The following is an 18,945-nucleotide window of genomic DNA, read 5'->3' on the forward strand; positions in this document are numbered from 1 at the left end:
GGGCGACTTCAACGTGCACGTCGGCAACGATAGAGATGCCTGGAGCAGCGTGATTGGAAGGAACGGCCTCCCTGATCTAAATCCGAGTGGTCATTTGTTGTTGGACTTCTGTGCTAGTCATGGACTGTTCGTAACGAAACACCATGTTCGAACATAGGGATGCTCATAAATAGGGATGCTCCGATCGATCGGCCGCCAATCGTTATCGGCCAATATGGACCCTAAACAGGTTGATCGGTCAAAGTGCCGATCAGAAAAGCCGATCGCATATATATATATATATATATATATATTTTTACCCAAGACTGTTTTTCTGCACCTGACACAGGGGGGGAATTTCACGATGGCCAGGACGCCTGTCAAAGTTCCAGTGTAAACAGCGCTAGTGACGCAAGGTGAGCTTTTATGGAATTACAGCCACCCTTGTGCGCACAATAGGCTCGTCCCGTGTCTGTGGATCAGAGCGATTGCTCTGCTGTGATTGTTCCAAAATACAACCTGCGCAACTTTGCGAGCCACGCAGGTGAAGTATCAACATCACATGCAAGAAGAACGTCAACCGTTCTTTAGCTTAAAGGGATAGTTCGGACTAAAAAACTAACCTTGCATCGCATGAATCGTCCATTTTTTGAGGGACTAGTTTCTCAGCAGCAGCGGAATTTTACTTTGCTCCGTCGGACTCAAAACTCTAAGACGCGCTGCTCGGAATCCAGCCAGTAAATACACACCTGAACACCGCCGGTGTGTCTGAAAAGCTGTCTGAAAAGTCCTCGGAGCTCACTCAAACACTGGGCAGCACACGGCCCCGCAAACCCACAATTACGCACCGCGAACCCAAACCTCTGCTCCGTCCGGAGAACCCTAAACCCTCGGAGGCGTTGCGGGGAATCCCTCCGGTAAATACACACCTGAACACCGCCGAATTGTCGGCCCTTATGCCCCCAAGGCTGTCTGAAAAGCGCTTGGACCTCACACAAACACCGGGCAGCACACGGCCACGCAAATCCACACATGCAGACTCTCCGTCGGACTCAAAACTCTAAGACGCGCCGCCCAAAATACTGCCCGTAAATAGGCAATTGAACCGTGCCGAATTGTCGGGCCTCATGCCCTCAGACCTGGGTGAAAAGCACTTGGACGCAAACACCGGGCAGCCCACGGCCCAGCCAACCCATAATAACGCACCGCAAACCCGAACCTCTGCTCCGTCCGTAGACCCGTAAACCCTCGGACGTGTTACGGGGGATTCCCTCCTGGCACCACCAGTCTCTGTTTGTTCGGTCCCGGTTCTCAGCTCCAGCGGGGGCTATCTCGGTCTCCACAGATGCTCGTTCACGTTCTGCCCTTTGGAAAAAAAACTCCTCATCAGAGTCTTCAAAAGTTTCAGTATATTCTCCAAAAGTGGCCATTTCTGTGAGATTGAAGAAACTAGCACTGCAGGCTACTCTGCGTCTGTAGCAATGACAGCAGGTAAACAAACTATTATAGAACCGGTAACTTATAAGTGCTAGGTGATATCAGTCCGCCGCTGCCATAGCCTACTAGGAAGTATGACACGCTGCTGCTGCTGCTGAGACATAAATCCTTAAAAATGCAAGGTTGGTTTTATTTCAAACATTCTGTCAACACAGATATGTACATCGATAGTCTGCCGTTACAATTGATTTGCCTCGGGTGCACTGTGGAGTCGGTATGAGTATTTTTAATGCCATCCTAACTAGAACCATTGACTTGCGCTAGCCATAGCACAAGCGAACTTGGCAACTAGAAGAACTGAATGAAATGTCTTGAAAACTTCTCCAGACGTCTCGAACTCACCGGCTGAGTTGGAAAATGGGTCTTATGTCCAAAATTCCGAACTATCCCTTTAATTACAGCCTCCCGGGTGGAGCTGAGCGACGGGCAGTGAAAGCACACAGTGGCATTTTTATTTATATTTACATTTACATTTAGGTCATTTAGCAGATTTTGTCCAAAGCGAGTTACAATAAGTACATTTGTCAAAATAAAGAAACAAAGAAACCACAACATATTATTGCCGATAAAGTAAGAATTAAAAAATAGAACAAGTGTTCTCGTCTGAGTAAAGTAGTAGCTGTTCAGCAAACATACCTTAAGAACAACAGTGCTATGATCAAAGTGCTATAAGTGGCGTTTTCTTGCAGAGGCCAAGGGAAGCCAGGCTTCCTCAGTTTTTTCAGAATATAACCATCATTTAATAAAATCACTTTTTTAACAGTTTCCGTAATACCTCTGTGATGTGTCTGTCATCTCCTCCTCGTCTCGCTTCATTAATTATTGAGCGTTTCATGATGTGTAAAACAGCGCCCCTCTAAATGTTACGGGGTGAATGAGCGTTGAAAACATGTTATTGCATTCTGTTGTCTGTGAGGACCTTCGTGAAAAAAAAAAAGAATGATTGACCAATCAGGTGAGGCTATTGTCACGACACTGCTCCCCTGTGATTGGTCAGGACAGTGTAAAGGGAAGCCGCAAACTCGTTGGCATCAGGCCAATCAAATCACAGTATGTTATCGTCAAAGTCAATGAATAAAATAACGGAAGATTTGTTGCTTTGTGTTCATCTCTTGATAAGCTAGCTAATTTTTTAAGAGCGATTATGGAGGGTTGATTTGGAGTATTTAGTAAAAAATAATTTTACTAAACTGCCTTTACAACAGCAACTCCGGATTAAATCTGACGGCCGGCCAACACCGGTGTGTGTGTGTGTGTGTGAGAGTGAGAGAGAGAGAGAGAGAGAGAGAGAGAGAGAGAGAGAGAGACGGTGCTCAGCGTGTGTAAGTCCTGGTAAAATGATGCTGGGCGTTCTAATAGTTCATCCGACCACGGGAAATAGCAACATATAAACTGCAACATCCGTTTTTTCTGCTCCCACCCCATAAAACATACACAGCTTAGAGGTTGTGTCTCACTTGGCTTCCTCAGAAATTTTCCCCACGCCATACCACTGAGTGCTATAGGTATAGGTTTTTTTTTTGGGGGGGGGGGGGTTGTTAGTGGGTCATGCTATGCAGAGTCGAGGTGAAGTCCAAACAGGTGAGTCTTGAGCCTTTCTCGGAAGATGGCAAATGACTCTGCTGTCCTGACATTGGTCGGGAGTTCGTTCCACCACTGAGGACCAGAACATAGAAGAGTCTGGACTTTGCTGAGCGACATTTGTTTGATATCAGTGATGGTGGTACCAGCCGGCCAGCTGAAGTAGAGGAGTGAAGTGCTCGCTTCGGGGCATGAGGTTTGACCAGTGTTTGGAGGAAGATGGATGCCGTTCCATTGATGGCCTTGAAGGCCAGTGTCATCATCTTTAATTGGATGCGTGCTGCAACGGGGAGCCAGTGGAGGTCACGGAGGAGGGGGTTCACATGGGAGAATTTGGGTAGATTGAATATAAGGCGTGCTGCAGCGTTCTGGATACGCTGCAATGGTTTAATCGCAGAGGCCGGGAGTCCGGCCAGGAGAGAGTTGCAGTAGTCAAGGTGGGAGATGACCAGTGCTTGGACCAGGAGTTGCGTTGCATCCTTTGTGAGGAAAGTCCGAATCCTGCAGATATTGTAGAGGGCAAATCTGCAGGATCGGGCCACAGCACTGATGTTGGGGGTGCAGGATAGTTGGTCATCGAGGATTACACCCAGGACCCTTGCAGTTGATGACGGTAATACTGTGATGCCCTCGACAGTGACCGACAGGTCCATGCGAGGGCAGTCTTTCCCTGGGATGAAGAGGAGTTCGGTTTTATGAAGGTTAAGCTTGAGGTGATGTGCAGTTGTCCAGACAGAGATGTCTGCTAGACATTCCGAGATGCAAGTTGCAATGTGGGTGTCAGAGGTTGGGATAATTTGTATTATAAAAGTAGCGGTCCGGTTCCGCTCCGGTGTGGGCACATATTTGTAGTCAACAAGAGCGGAGCTGAACGAGTAAGTGGCCATGGGTAGGCAGCAGATTTTGCATAGAGTGGCATTTGTATTATAAAAGTACCGGTCTGGTTCCACTCCAGTCTTGCTCACACCACGAGTCTGAAGCCCAACCCAACCCAGAATCCTGCTGTGTCCTATACAGTCATCAACAGTATGTTCAGTCATAAAATGGCTCGATTACTATTATTATTATTCTCCCATCCATTCTGTGATCGGTATCGGCCGATTTATGATTCCTGTGATCGGTGATCGGATCGGCCCCCAAAAATGCTGATCGGAGCATCCCTACTCATAAATGTACATGGTACCAGAGCATCCTAGGCCGAAGGTCGATGATCGATTTTGTGATCGTTTCATCCAGTGCTTGAATTGGAATAAAAAAGGTGCCAGTACTCTAAATCAGCAACTGCACAGCACGCGCGCTTGTGGCTCTCGTGGGTACCATGTGTTTTTGCCTGGTTTACCTAGATAAACCCTATACTAGTTGCTTAGATAAACCATATACTAGTTGATCATTTTCACACACATTTCTCTGTAAAAATAAATAAATAAATAAAAACTTCAATCCGTATCTTCAAATTTATTTTGTTCATATTTTTGTACAGAAAAATATTGTTTGTCTAAATGGATACAATGTACAGTGAGATGGCAACTATGTGTGGTTTTATTGTAGCTACTTGCTTTCTGCTTGCTTGTTTGCTCTGTCTCTCAACTTGCTTGCCGGTCTCGCTGTCGGCGGAGGTAAATAACGGCCGGTCTCTAATGGAGGCCGGGGCAAGTGTCGACAGGCAGCGTTATTTCCACGCTTCCCATTCATTGTCAGGTTCGCGTCGCGAAGATTTTGGCTGAGGCTATATTAGAGGATTAACGGTATGCCCCGAAATGCATTCGACTGACGGCAAGTGTGGAGAGACAGTGCACCGCAGCCTCCCGCAAGCTCTCGAAAATCTTTTAAACTGAATCTTGTCGATCTAAAATGAAGACAGATTCATCAACTGCATAGCTTATTATAGGTATCCACGACATGATAAAAGAACTACAATATGCGTACCTAGATGCGTCATGAGGTGGCTGTACGCTGTAAGAAGTAACGGTACGCAGATGGGTAAAAATCAGAAGTCCCGGTACTGCGTACTGGTGAGTACCGGCCCAATTCAAGCACTGGTTTCATCTGATCTGAGGGTGCATGTTTTGTACACTCAGGTGAAGAGAGGGGCGGAGTTGATCACCATCTGCAGGTGAGTTGGGTCAGCGGGTGGGGGAAACCTTTGGACAGACCTGGTAAGCCCAAACAAGTAGTGTGGGTGAATTGGGAACAGCTGGAGGAGCCACCTGTCCGAGAGATCTTCAACTCACAGCTCCGGCGGAGCTTTTCTGGCACCCCTGTGGAGTTTGGGGGCATCGAACCTGAGTGGGCGATGTTCAAAGCTTCCATTGCTGAAGCTGCAGCGGTGAGCTGTGGGCTAAAGGTCAAAGGGGCAGTTACCCTTAAACACCGTGGTGACGGTAGACAGTCAGGGTGGGTATAAATATCGATACGGCAATATATCGCGATACTTTGCCGACCAATACAATATTGTTTTTTCAACTCCAAAGATAGATTAAAAAAAAAAAAAAAGATTCATGTTTAGACGCGTTGTGAATGCAATATGACTTCCACCTTGGTAGGTGGCGGCGATAGCGACTCTGCTGTGCGGCAGGCGTATTTCTGTATTAGAGAGTGGCTGAGGTCTTTGCAAAATGGATGTCAAGTTAACAACGCCTCCGCAATTTAAAGCTGATGTTTGGAAGCACATTGGCTTCAAAGTTAATAGAGATAGCAAGAACAATGAGCTGGACAAAGAGAATGCCGTTTGTAAGCTATGTCTTGTCGCTGTGAAATATTGTGGGAATACAACGAATTTGCGAGTTCACTTGGTAAGACATCACGCCCAGATATTGACCGAGAAGCAGCCGCCAAAGCGGACTGAGCCAAACCAGACTACGCTGCTGGACAAATTCCCACCCTCTCCCTCAGCTCGTGCTCAGCGTATCACAGAGTTGATGGTACTCAGCATATCTGGAGTTGATCCAAGAACTCCAGGAGAGCCCAGGTGACTCTAAAATAATAAAAGAGATCAAAACTGCCATATGCAGGACCTCAAGAAGAGGTACTCAAAAAACAGAGGTGGCGGATAACATTAGGCAAACTTTAAATGTAATGGATTATGCACAAACAATTAGATCTGGTTTTATTAATTTTAGATGCAGAAAAAGCATTTGATCTGGTGAATTGGACTTGTATGTTTGAGGCAATGAGGAGCTTTGGACTTAATGAGAAATTCTGCCAGTGGATACAAGCCCTCTATGGTAAACCTGTTTCTAGATTCAAAGCAAATGGCACACTATTGAGAACATTTGCCATTCAAAGAAGCACTAGACAGATCCTCTTTCCCCACTTTTGTTTGCTATTTATATTGAGGAGCTAGCAATAGCCATAAGGCACAATCCAGACATTAGAGGGTTAGAGATTGGGAAAGAAGTACATAAATTGGCATAATATGCAGATGACATAATTATTTATTTAGTTTGCCTGAAAAATCAATTAAACACTTGATGAATGAAATTAATGACTATAGTTTAGTATCAGGATATAAAATAAATGACAATAAATGTGAATCACTGACCATTGGCACACAACTTAACTCAAGTCTCAAGAATGTTATAAGTAATAAATTAGAAGAATGATATGAAAATATTTTTTGTAAACTGGAAAAGAAAACAAGAAGGCAGGAAAACAAGACAGGACTTAAAGAGGTGGTCATTAATTCCCAATGGAATATATAGTAGGGTGGAAACAATTAAAATGATGGTCCTCTTTTTGTTTCAGGCATTACCAGTAACTTTACCAGATGCTTTCATTGTAACATGGAATAAGATGTAAGATAAATATGATTTACTAACCCAAAGGAAAGAAAACGGAGTTTTGGGAGCTCCACACTTAAAAAATTACTCTTATGCAACTCAAATATCGATAATAACTAAATGGATGAGGCCTGATCCCAAAGAAAAATGGTTGCATATCGAAAAAGAACGCACGGTTAAATCAGTTCATTACCATTCTTGCTGACAAAGTGCAGACAAACAAAAAAATATCTTCAAACATTTTGCATTGGAAACACAAAAGCTGGAAGCAAATGTGTAAAGAACTGAAAGTACAGAAAGACAATTTTCTTCTTAGATAAAAATTTTGGGAATTAATTCAAGTTTAAAGATCAAAACTAGGGATAGACATATATTTAAGTTGCTCAGCGTAATGGCACTGAAGCAAGTAACCAAACTTTGGAAACCATTAGGTATGGCACAAGACAATATAACAAACATTGGAAATGGAAAAACTTATCCTAACAGTTAGAAACCAAATAGAAAAATGGAATACAGTGTACCCAGAACACATAGTTGGTAGAACTAGAGCTTCCAAACAAGTGCATACTGTGGACAGATAGATAACTTGTGGACATGCGGTCATCCTTAACCATGGCAAAGGAGCTGCACCAGGTTTTGGACTGATGTCCACCCACATCAGTTCCCTAGCGTCAAGAGAGTAGCAGTCTTCGTGCTAAGCATGTTTGGCTCAACATACACGTGAATCAAGCTTCTCGCACATTAACTCAATTAAAAGCAGCTGTTGTTGCTCACTGTCTGACAGTACCCTTCACGAATGTCTTCAGATTGCACTGATATCTTATGAGCCCAAAATCACTGCTCTCATTCAGAACAAAATATGTCACTTCTCCCACTGAGAACTCAGCAGGGTAACTGTTACATGCATAGCAACATAATGATGTGTAACTAAGTGAGTAACATAGTATTCATGGGAGTCAGGCTACTTAGTTTTTTCTTGTTGTGGGTTTGTTTACAAATAGCTTTAATATGCCTAGTTCTGTTTTATTTATGCACTTTGTCATATTGATCCCAGGGGGAATATGCTTGTTTCAATATGTGACCCAAATATAATTTTTTTTAAACAAAAAGGAAACCTCCTATTGATGTGCACTATTTTGTTATCAATGCACCTTGTGCTTTGTGTATGAGTCAGATATGACAGATATATTAATTTTTTTATGAAGATACTGTTGATGACTGAAGGACACAGCGGGATTCTGGGTCAGGCTTTGGCTTCAGACTCGTGGTGTGAGCGGAACCGGATAGGAACCGGACCGGTACTTTTATAATAACAATGCCACTCTGCAAAATCCATTGCCCGCTCATGGCCACTTGCTCTTTCAGCTCCGCTCGTGTTGACTACAAACATGTGCGCACACCGGAGGAACCGGACGGGAACCGGGCCGCTACTTTTATAATAAATATGCCGCTGTGTGCTTTCACTGCCCGCTCGCTCAGCTCCACTCGGGAGGCTGCAATTAAGCTGACGAACGGATGACGTTCTTCTTGCATGTGATGTTGATACTTCACCTGCATGGCTCGCGAAATTGCGCAAGTTGTATTTTGGAACAATCCCAGCAGAGCAGCGCTCTGATCCACAGACACGGGACGAGCCGACTGTGAGCACGAGGGTGGCTGTTATTCCATAAAAGCTCACCACGCGTCACTAGAACACTGGAACTTTGACAGGCCACCAGCCACGACGGCCACCCTGCCTCAGGCGCAGAAAAACAGTCTCAGGTAACAAAAAATATATATATAAAAATATGTGATCGCTTTTCTGATCAGCACTTTGAGGGCCCACTGATCAACCTGATTAGGGTCCATATCGGCCGATAAAGATCGACGGCTGATCGATCGAAGCATCCCTATCCAATATTCAAGTTACACATGAACAAATAATCTTCTAAGGAGTCTGGATTTGATCTGTAACCAAACTGCAAATACTTTATTCTGCATCATGAATCTCCAACATTAAACTGTAGTGAAAAAAAAGGACTTTCGGTGGTCTTAAAGAAATCGCAAATTTTTGTGATCACTGTTTCAGGGGCTGCAAAGAAGTTGAAGACGCCAGAGAACCAGGCAGAAGAGGAGATGGGAAGATTCAAAGAGACTGCTCTGATGCCAATTACAAAAGGGGCCAATCCACTGAACTGGTGGAGGGAGTATCCTCTCCTGTCAAAACTAGCAAAGAGGTATTTGTGCATCCCTGGAACAAGTGTCTCCTCTGAGAGAGTTTTCTCTACTGCGGGGGACATTATCACCGCACAGAGCACAGAGGAGTGCACTCACCAGAGCACCTTGATCAAATTCTCTTTTTAAACAAAAACCTAAAAACAAATGAAGTGAGGAACAAGTTTTAGGCCTATCCGTGTAACCAAATGTTTAGGTATGCTATTTATTTTGTTTACAAGAGGACTAAGTGCACTTTACTTTCCTATTGTATATTTTGTTTACACATAAACCTTTACATTATTTTTATATGACCTTCAGTTCAGTGTTCAAGCAGTGACACAAAAGGAGAAAAACATTATTATTATTATTATTATTATTATGTAATTATTTATTATGTATTGTCACTCAGGGTACTTTATCCTTTTTCATTTTATTTTCAATATTTATTCCAATGAATTTCATGGGAATTAATAAGAGAGTTTTGACTCAATTTGTCCTCTGATCAATATCATCTGATGTACATATACAGGTACTTGTGTATTCATCTTTATTTATATCGCAATATCGTGATATCGTGATACGTATCATATCGTGACCAAAGTATAGTGATACGTATTGTATCGTGAGGTTCTTGCCAATACTCACCCCTAGTGGACAGGGAAGCCGTCCAACTGAAGAAGGAGTTATTCCAGGATATGTTATCTGGAAAGACTCTGGAGGCGGTTGCAAGGTACCGGCAGGCCCAAAGGGCTGCAGCCTCTGCCATGAGGGTGGCAAAGCAGTGGTGTGGGAGGAGTTCAGAGTAGCCATGGAAAAGGACTTTCGGTTGGCAGCAAGGTGCTTCTGGGAAACCGTCAGGCACCTGAGAAGGGGGAAACGCGGAACCATCCAAGCTGTATACAGTAAGGATGGGACACTGTTGACCTCAACTGTAGAGGTAATCCGGCAGTGGAAGGAGCACTTTGAGGAACTCCTGAATCCGACCGACACGCCCTCTACGGTAGAGGCAGAGCTGGTAGCTGATGGAGCATCATCATCAATTTCCCTGTTGGAAGTCACTGAGGTAGTCAAACAACTCCTCTGTGGCAAAGCCCCAGGGATTGATGAGATCCGTCCAGAAATGCTGAAGGCTTTGGTGGTGGAGGGGCTGTCTTTGATGACACGTCTCTTCAACATTGCGTGGAAGTCAGGGACAGCGCCTAAGGAGTGGCAGACCGGGATGGGCGGGGTGACCTGTTCAAAAAGAGGGACCAGAGAGTGTGTACCAATTCCAGGGGTATCACACTACTCAGCCTCCCTGGTGAAGTCTACTCCAAAGTGCTGGAAAGGAGGGTTTGGCCGATAGTCGAACCTCTTATTGAAGAGGAACAATGCGGTTTCTGTCCTGGCCATGGAACAAGGACCAGCTCTTTACTTTCGCGAGGATCCTGGAAGGGGCCTGGGAATATGCCCATCCAGTCTACATGTGTTTTGTGGACTTGGAGAAGGCGTATGACCGGGTCCCCCAGGATATTTTGTGGGAGGTGCTGCGGGAGTATGGGGTGAGGGGGTCACTTCTTAGGGCCATCCAATCTCTGTACTTCCAAAGCGAGAGCTGTGTTCTGGTATTCAGGAGGGTTTGCAGTACGGTGTGCTGCAGATCGCATCACTGCTTTTTGCAGATGATGTGGTCCTGCTGGCACCATTGGTCTGTGACCCCCAGCACTCACTGGATCGATTCACAGCCGAATGTGAAGCGGTCGGGATGAGGATCAGCACCTCTAAATCTGAGGCCATGGTGCTCAGCAGGAAACCAGTGGATTGCCTGTTCCGGGTAGGGAATGACTCCTTACCCCACGTGAAGGAGTTCAAGTACCTCGGGGTCTTGTACCGCTCCGTTGTGACGAAAAGAGAGCTGAGCCAGAAGGCAAAGCTCTCGATCTACTGGTGAATCTTCGTTCCTACCCTCACCTATGGTCATGAGGGATGGGTCATGACCGAAAGAACTAGATCGTGGGTACAAGCGGCCGAAATGAGTTTCCTCAGGAGGGTGGCTGGCTTCTCCCTTAGAGATAGGGTGAGAAGCTCCGTGAAGGACTCAGAGTAGAGCCCCTGCTCCTTTGCGTTGAAAGGAGACAGCTGAGGTGTTTCGGGCATCTGGTAAGGATGCCCCCTGGGCGCCTTCCTAGGAAGGTGTTTCAGGTGCCAGCTGGGAGGAGGCCACGGGGAAGACCTAGGACTAGGTGGAGAGATTATATCTCCACACTGGCCTGGGAACGCCTTGGGATCCCCCAGTCAGATTTGGCCGATGTGGCCCAGGAAAGGGAAGTTTGGGGTCACCTGCTAAAGCTGCTGCCCCCGCAACCCGACACTGGATAAGCGGTTGAAGATGAGAGATGAGACCTAACAGCAGCGGTACTGTTGGCTATGACATAGAGGTCTGTGTGACCCTCAAAGGATATGCTTCCCCAGACCATCACTGACCCCTCCACCAAACCGGTCCTGCTGGGTGATGTTACAGCAGCATCGCTTCCGCCACCAAGCAGGTGAAATTGATTCACAATCACTTGTGTTTCCTAAATGGACACATTGACATTTGTAAAGTTTAACTGACTTGGTGTTGGACTGTGTTGATTAAGTTTTCCCTTAATTTTTTTGAGCAGTGTATAAGAAGAAAAAGGAGGTTTGATTTTGATTTGACGTTGTTGACATTGTCTTGCGTGATGCATTTCTATGTAAACAAAAAGCACTTTATAATGCATGTTGGATTTTCTTGGTAAAGTGTTTTTATTTATTTATTAAGAAGAAATTAAAGTAGTTAAATTGTTTACAGTAAATAAATTGTCTCCTGGTTTATCTTGTTACTTTTAAGTAAATCATGTTACGCATGCCACTTAATACTGTTCCTCTTATGAATATTAAAGACAATGCATGCGTTAGATTTAGGTGTGCTATGATGGCACATTGACAATGGTCAATTGTGTAAGGCCGGCCTTGGATATATCAGTGAAACAGATATAAGAATGTGGATCCAGCATATTTAGTTGAGTTTGCCAGTGGACCAAATTCAACACCATACTTGAATCATAATGCTTCATAATTTATACTTGTATGCACATCTGTCTACTTGTGTGTGTGTTACCTAACTGTGTGAGTGCCTTCCTGTATGATCCAGAGATGCGCTGGCAAGAAGTCCCATTGCCTCCACATACTCCACATCTGTCTACTGTCTTACTTCCATACAGCTCCCCGTCGCATCCTACAGGCTGAAGGAGAAGAGAAATTATAAATACTTATAGACAGACAGTACTCCACATTCACACCAAACACAAAGCTAGTTTTCGCCTCTGACTGCTGGATCATTTGCGTTTATTCACATCACTACACGCGTTGCAGAGGAGGGGTGGTTACTTCCATTTAGAGGCCATGGCCAAAAGCACCACTACTGCTGCTTTGGACATGTTGAAGTCCCAGATATGCTGGGAAACCAAATGCCGTCCTGACTGAGTTCATGACTTCATCCAGAGGTGCTTGGTGGATTTCACCAAGCTGGATTCACTGGATCTAGCAAGACCCACGTGGACTGGTTACCTACAGCTGGAGGAACCCAGAATAAACTATTTTGCTGTGATTTAATATCTATAACCAGATGAGAAGGATGCTGAAATAACTCCATAATGATGGTGATCAGTAACAAGTCTGAAGTCATGCTTTGTTACGTCTGTCTGCAAGACCACAAGATAACTACTTTTTAACAAGACATTGAATGGAGATCAAATTGATGGGTGCTATGCTATTAGACCGAAACACTATTGTTTCCTCCATTTCTGATTCAGCAACGTTAAACTTGTGCGAAAATGCATAAGTGTACAGGAGTATAAAAGCAAAATTGCATTTGTACAATACAATCACATAATTGGGTTACCTGACATATTCCCTCTATACAGAGTCCACGGTATTTGGCATCAAGGCAGAATGTGCCATCGTGGGCTGGAACTAGCAACTGTCGCTCGCCACTGATGGTTGTGCACTGCAGGTCGCATGGCTTATTGGAGATGCTGATGTAATCAGCTACAGAGGAAGTTAGATATGTAAACAGACATACTTTAGTGACATCATAATATGAGATTTATCTGCAATGAAGTCTACAAAATTAATTTTGTGACATGTAAAGCAATGCTGTCCTGTGCAGCTTTAACTGATTGCTGGACTTAATAAGACTGAAATAATTAATGCAAGTGGTCAAAACTGACAATTTTTCAAAAGTTGACATTCATTTATTCCAGAGGACAACATCAAAGTTGTGAGTGTTAATGTCCAGTACAGAAAGCTAGAAGAGTATGTAGAACAGTGACTGTGTTAAAGATTGATACCTGACGATTGGACAGAAGGAAGAATGAAAAGACTCAAAGAAAGACTAATAGATTGATAGTATACCAGGGTAAAGAGGTATCCACTGGTAGTATCTTCTTCCAAAGGCTTTAGAGTTGAATTGGGAACACTGGTGCTGTTTGAAGCTCACAGTGGGGCTGGGACATGGCTGAAAAACAGAATAAAACACTCAAATACAAAGAAAAGGATACCTGCAGCTTGGTGTGGCATTTTTAACCTGTACCTTATTTCCCAGTGTGTTTCCCAGTGCGTCTAGCTGACTAACGGGGACAACAGTATATGAAATTGATCCAGTATTGAGCAAGAGCGCTGTAGATGGCAGTGGGTTCCTTTTGGGGCTGAAAGTGTGACTTCAATACTAAATATGACATATATGACAGAACATGGTACGTTGCATTGAAACACTAGCAGGTCAAGGTGGAACTTTCATTTATGTGCACTGAAAGGGCTTGTTTTTGCTACAGACAGGCTCAGATTTTTATTATAAGCATCTGACAAGATCATGGAAAGAAGGAGAAGTCTGAAATCTCACGCAAGTGCTGGCCAGGCAGAGTTTGTTGTCTTAGTGTACAGAAAGCATAACTTAGTGTTCACTAAAAGATGGCTGAGTATTTAACTGTTTTCGATGCAGATGAGGCCTTTGAACTCAATGGCAGCTCATATTTAGAGGGGTGGCTGTGGCTCAGAGGTAGAGAGAGTCGTCCTCCAATCCAGTCTGCATGCTGTAGTGTACTGAACCCCAAATTGCCCCCGAAGGCTGTGCCATCTTGTGAATGTGTGCAAAAGTGTAAAAATGACTGAATGTAATGTTAAGCTCCTTGAGTAGCAAGCAAGCTAGACAAGCGCTGTATAAACGCAGGTCCATTTAATGCAGAGCCAGAGTGTCTGGATGAAGAGCTCCTACTAACTGAAGAATGGATGAAAGGAGAGAGGGCAACAGGAAGAAGAGGAGGAACCAGCTTCTGGGAGAATGGTGGTGTTCCTGTGTTGTAACCCCTATGAGTCCCACAGAGGAGGAACGCTGGAAAGAGTGGAACCTGTTCAAATAATAAATAGACTGGATCATGAAAAAGGTCCTTTCTATTATGTTGTCAGACATTTATAATAGCAACATGCCGCCTGTCAGTGCACTGTCAGTGAAATGCTGTGCAATTGCCACCCCTGCTCGTTTTGCAGCTGCAAATTCCAGCGTTCTTGCTCGCGCACACACACACACACACACACACACACACACACACACACACACACACACACACACACACACACACACACACACACACACACACACACACACACACACACACACACACACACACACACACACACACACACACACACACACACACACACACACACACACACACGAGGTGAAGGTAATGTTGGTATCAGACATGCTAACATTACCGACTTATTTTCTCCACTTAAAAATGGCCTTTTATATACTAGTCAGCAAACGGTCAGCATCCAGCTGACATAGTGCTGTGTGGTGGATCTAATTTGTTCCAATGTGAAGAGTGGTTCATGTGGATTTTGAAAAGGGACTGTTGATAAATATTTGGAAAATTGACTGATAATGATTTAAGCATACAAAGGTGTTAAATTTGGGGCGGGGCGGGTGGTTATTCTTTGTTGAGGGTCCCCCAACAATTTCAATTTTTAGTCTGGCTGCAGTTATTTACAGAAACATAGGTGGTCTACTAATTATGACCTGAGGTTTGCAACAAGTATTATTGTGGTATCGAAAGCTACCCTTTAAAGCCTTTGTAACTAATGTCTTCCATTAACTGCTGCATTCTATGATGAAGGATTCAATAGAGTGTTAATTAATATAGTATCAATATCAATGTAGCATCATCATACCTGATTTGGACAGAGCTGGTACTGTTTAGGAGAGCCAACACAATATGAGCTGTTTATGTTCTGGGTGGTGGATAGCCTGAGACAGAGATAGAATACAGTATAGGATACAGAATAATGCAATATGATTAATATGGCGTATTAGAAGGAAAACACACAAGATGCATAAAAGAATACAGTATATTGCTGTGGTTCCCCATCCAACACTATCATCCCAGGATGAGATGAGAGAGGTGGTGCTGGCCTTTGTGTCCTCAGTTGCGTGTAGTAGTAGGTAAACAGCTGCATCCGTTTGTTCACAAGTCGGTGAGGTCCAAGTGAAGCTGTATCATGCTATGTATGAATCCATGACAGAAACTCAAACTGTAATGATTTCTCATTTCGTATGAACTCATTTCATAGCAGCAGGTTGTTTGCTTCGCCACAGGAGAGGAAATGATGCATTAAAGTGATGTTCATCATTTTTTAAGGCACTCCCTGTGACACTTCCTTGTGCAGTGGATTTCAGTGCTCATTGCATCCTCTCTACCTGGGGGGGGGGGGGGGGGGGGGGACTCATGGGGTGCAGTGGAATAGTCTATTTTGCTTAGGAAGGTTCTTAACTGAAGAAGTGACCCGGAAGTAAACAAGTGGCCGCCATGATAAGAGCTGTTCGGATTCTCTAAATGCAAAGAAAGGAGCTCCAATGCTTCCTTTCAGAGCTCCTTTAGCATAGGATGCAACGGACCTTCCTATGCGAAAGGAAAGGAGATTACACCGACCCACAATTCTTTGCGAGAGCAACATTTAAAGTGCCGCACACCTCGGCCGTTAATGAAAACAAACGATATGCCTATTTACATATTTAACAGTTACTTTCATGCAGACATATAGTAATTGGAATAGTGATGATAAATGTGTGGACAGTGATAATAATGAATGGTATTTTTTTATTTATTTCAATCATGTTACAAATGTTTGATAAAAACGAAACTAAAACCACAAATGAAATGTAAATAAAGCAACCAGTCAAACAGGAAGGAGGAGCTGCTGGACCTGAAGCCGGTCAGTGAACCAGCTGTTTATAAAACCAACAACATGGGGAGAAGTGGACGATGTGCTTTTTGTAGTCCGTTATTGTAGTTTCTCCAGCGGAGACGCACGTCAATCACCGGTGCCGATCATCAGCTGAATCATCAGCAGCATTATAATGACGTAGCTTAGTGAAAGTCCAGTCGGATTCTCTGAGCACCGCGGTCCACTTTTCCTAAATCCTTTTGAGTTCTCTTATCGCCTTTCCTTAACCCTTTGACGTTTTCCCCAGAGGTCAAGGAATAGGAGTTAGCTATAGGAGTTAGGACCTTATTTTTTGACTATTCGACTTCACCCTTGCTCTTGGCATGACTCAACTGAAGCAGCCTGTCCTCAGTGTATCAGGGTCTTCAAACACGGACCCTGTCTCTTGATCTGATGAACCCGGCTAACCAGGCTAAACCAACTAGCATGCTACAACCGACAACAACTGATGCACTGCCAAAACTTTCCAGGTGAAACTCGCACTCCAGAATTTATTTTCCACCTGTGTGAATAGTGGACACAAAGAGCTGTTTGGGTAGCATACCAAAAAAAAGGACACAGAAGTGACATAGGATATGGCGTAATACCACGCATGAGACAGGATTTTATGTCAAAGCATTCCTCAGAACTTTCCTTTTAGTTGTGCTTATTGTTCACATGTTCAAAAAATACCCTGTTTCCACATATTTACAATGTATAGCCTGTTTCCTCTTGGTCCTACAACAACTTTGTTCTGTGTATCAAGTGCAACACATCTCTCTCTAAAGAAAATATCAGTGTTTTTTTGCAATGAAGATAACATTGAATTAATCAGAAATACAGTCTAGACGTTGTTAATGTGGTAAATGTCTATTCTAGCTGCAAATGGTTGATTTTTAATGGAATATCTACATCGCTGTACAGAGACCAGTTTCCAGCAACCATCACTCCTGTTTGGTTCATTTGAGCTAATTGAGTATCTGGTGCATCAGCATTTGTGGGTTGGAATATACAGGTGCTGGTCAACGAATTAGAATAATTTGAAATAGTGCAATCATTAAATTCTTTGAATGCATTTTTTGTGCAGAAAGCAAATCAGGTGTTCACCGCACCTGTCCTACTCGTTAGACTAATCACAGAACTCGTTACCTGTAAAAAATTTGCTCAGCTGAGCTTTCCAAAAGGCCCATTTAGGCCATTTAACTGTGACACTGTTGTTTTATTGAATTAGAATAATGGAGAAACCGTTTCATTGAATTAGAATAATTTTTATTATAATTAGAATCATCACTTTCTCAGTATTTTGTGGCTGCCCCCTTGGCTTGTATGACTGCCTGAAGTCTCCGCGGCATCGATTTGACCAGCTTGTCGCAAGTTTCCGCACTCACAGCTTCCCAGGCAGTGGCGATGTTCTGCTTCAGTTGGTCCAGCGTAGTAGGCTTTCTGTCGCGAATTTTCCGCTTGACGATGGCCCAAAGGTTTTCAATGACATTGAGGTCAGGCGAGTTGGCCGGCCATGCCAAAACTTCAAGCTGTTTTTTAGTGAACCAATCTTTGGTCGACTTTGCCGCATGAGCCGGTGCAAGATCCTGTTGAAATATGAAGTCTTCTTCGCCAAACTGTTCCTCAACAGTCGGAATCAGGAACGTTTCCAGAACATCTTGATATACGGCAGCATTGACAGTCTTCTTGAGGAAGCAGAGTCTCCCTACACCTCCAGCGGACATGCATCCCCAGACCATAACGCTCTGGGGAAACTTGACGGATCTTTTCATGCACTCGTGGTTGTAGGTTTCGCCACCACGACGCCAGACACGAGGACCTTGGTCACCGAAGGAGATGCAGAAGCGTGATTCGTCACTGAAGACCACTTTCTGCCAGTCTTCAGCAGTCCACTCGACGTGTTCTTTGGCCCACTTCAGCCGTTTCTCCATTTGTTTCTTGTTCAGCATCGGTTTTACTGCTGGAACGCGAGATTTGAAGCCGAGTTCGCGCAGACGACGGTAAGTGGTTGATCTGGAGACGTCAGCGCCGGTCTGCTTGTTCCACAAGTCGGTGAGCTCGGAAGTGGACTTGAACCGGTTGCTGACTGCGATCTTTCTCAGCTGCTTGTTGTCGCGAGCAGAAGTTTTTCGGACGCCGGAACAGTTGGTGCGCTTGCTGCAGTTTTTCTTGAGAGCTTTGCAGACGGAAGACTGGCTGATGCCGAGCTGCTCAGCAATTTTAGTTTGGGTCAAGCCTTGTTGGCGAAGGGCTTGAATTTGAGCCACTATTCCGGTTGAGAGGTCGCGCTGCTTACCCATGATTGATTTTACAACTTAGAAATTCTACTCAACCCTGACTTTATACTGCACAGTGAACACTCTTCACAGAAAACAAAAATTCGAGCATTTATTCTAATTCAATGAAACGGTTTCTCCATTATTCTAATTCAATAAAACAACAGTGTCACAGTTAAATGGCCTAAATGGGCCTTTTGGAAAGCTCAGCTGAGCAAATTTTTTACAGGTAACGAGTTCTGTGATTAGTCTAACGAGTAGGACAGGTGCGGTGAACACCTGATTTGCTTTCTGCACAAAAAATGCATTCAAAGAATTTAATGATTGCACTATTTCAAATTATTCTAATTCGTTGACCAGCACCTGTACTC

The 18,945-nt window shown here is 44.1% G+C and overlaps 1 protein-coding gene across 2 annotated transcripts in view; it reads right to left on the minus strand.

Annotated features, from left to right (window-relative positions):
* Window positions 1-18,945, minus strand: part of LOC311012784 (ADAMTS-like protein 2) — a 233,954-nt gene that overhangs the window by 168,394 nt on the left and 46,615 nt on the right. For both annotated transcript variants that reach the window (XM_084008431.1, XM_084008430.1), the window contains exons 3-6: window positions 15,264-15,339; window positions 13,449-13,551; window positions 12,937-13,082; window positions 12,154-12,277 (exon numbers count right to left, since the gene is read on the minus strand). In XM_084008431.1, coding sequence (XP_083864557.1) covers window positions 12,154-12,277; window positions 12,937-13,082; window positions 13,449-13,551; window positions 15,264-15,339 — 449 coding nt within the window. The remainder of the gene's footprint in view (window positions 1-12,153; window positions 12,278-12,936; window positions 13,083-13,448; window positions 13,552-15,263; window positions 15,340-18,945) is intronic.

Source organism: Eutrigla gurnardus (assembly GCF_963514095.1).
Source record: "Eutrigla gurnardus genome assembly, chromosome: 4".
Taxonomy (NCBI): domain Eukaryota; kingdom Metazoa; phylum Chordata; class Actinopteri; order Perciformes; family Triglidae; genus Eutrigla; species Eutrigla gurnardus.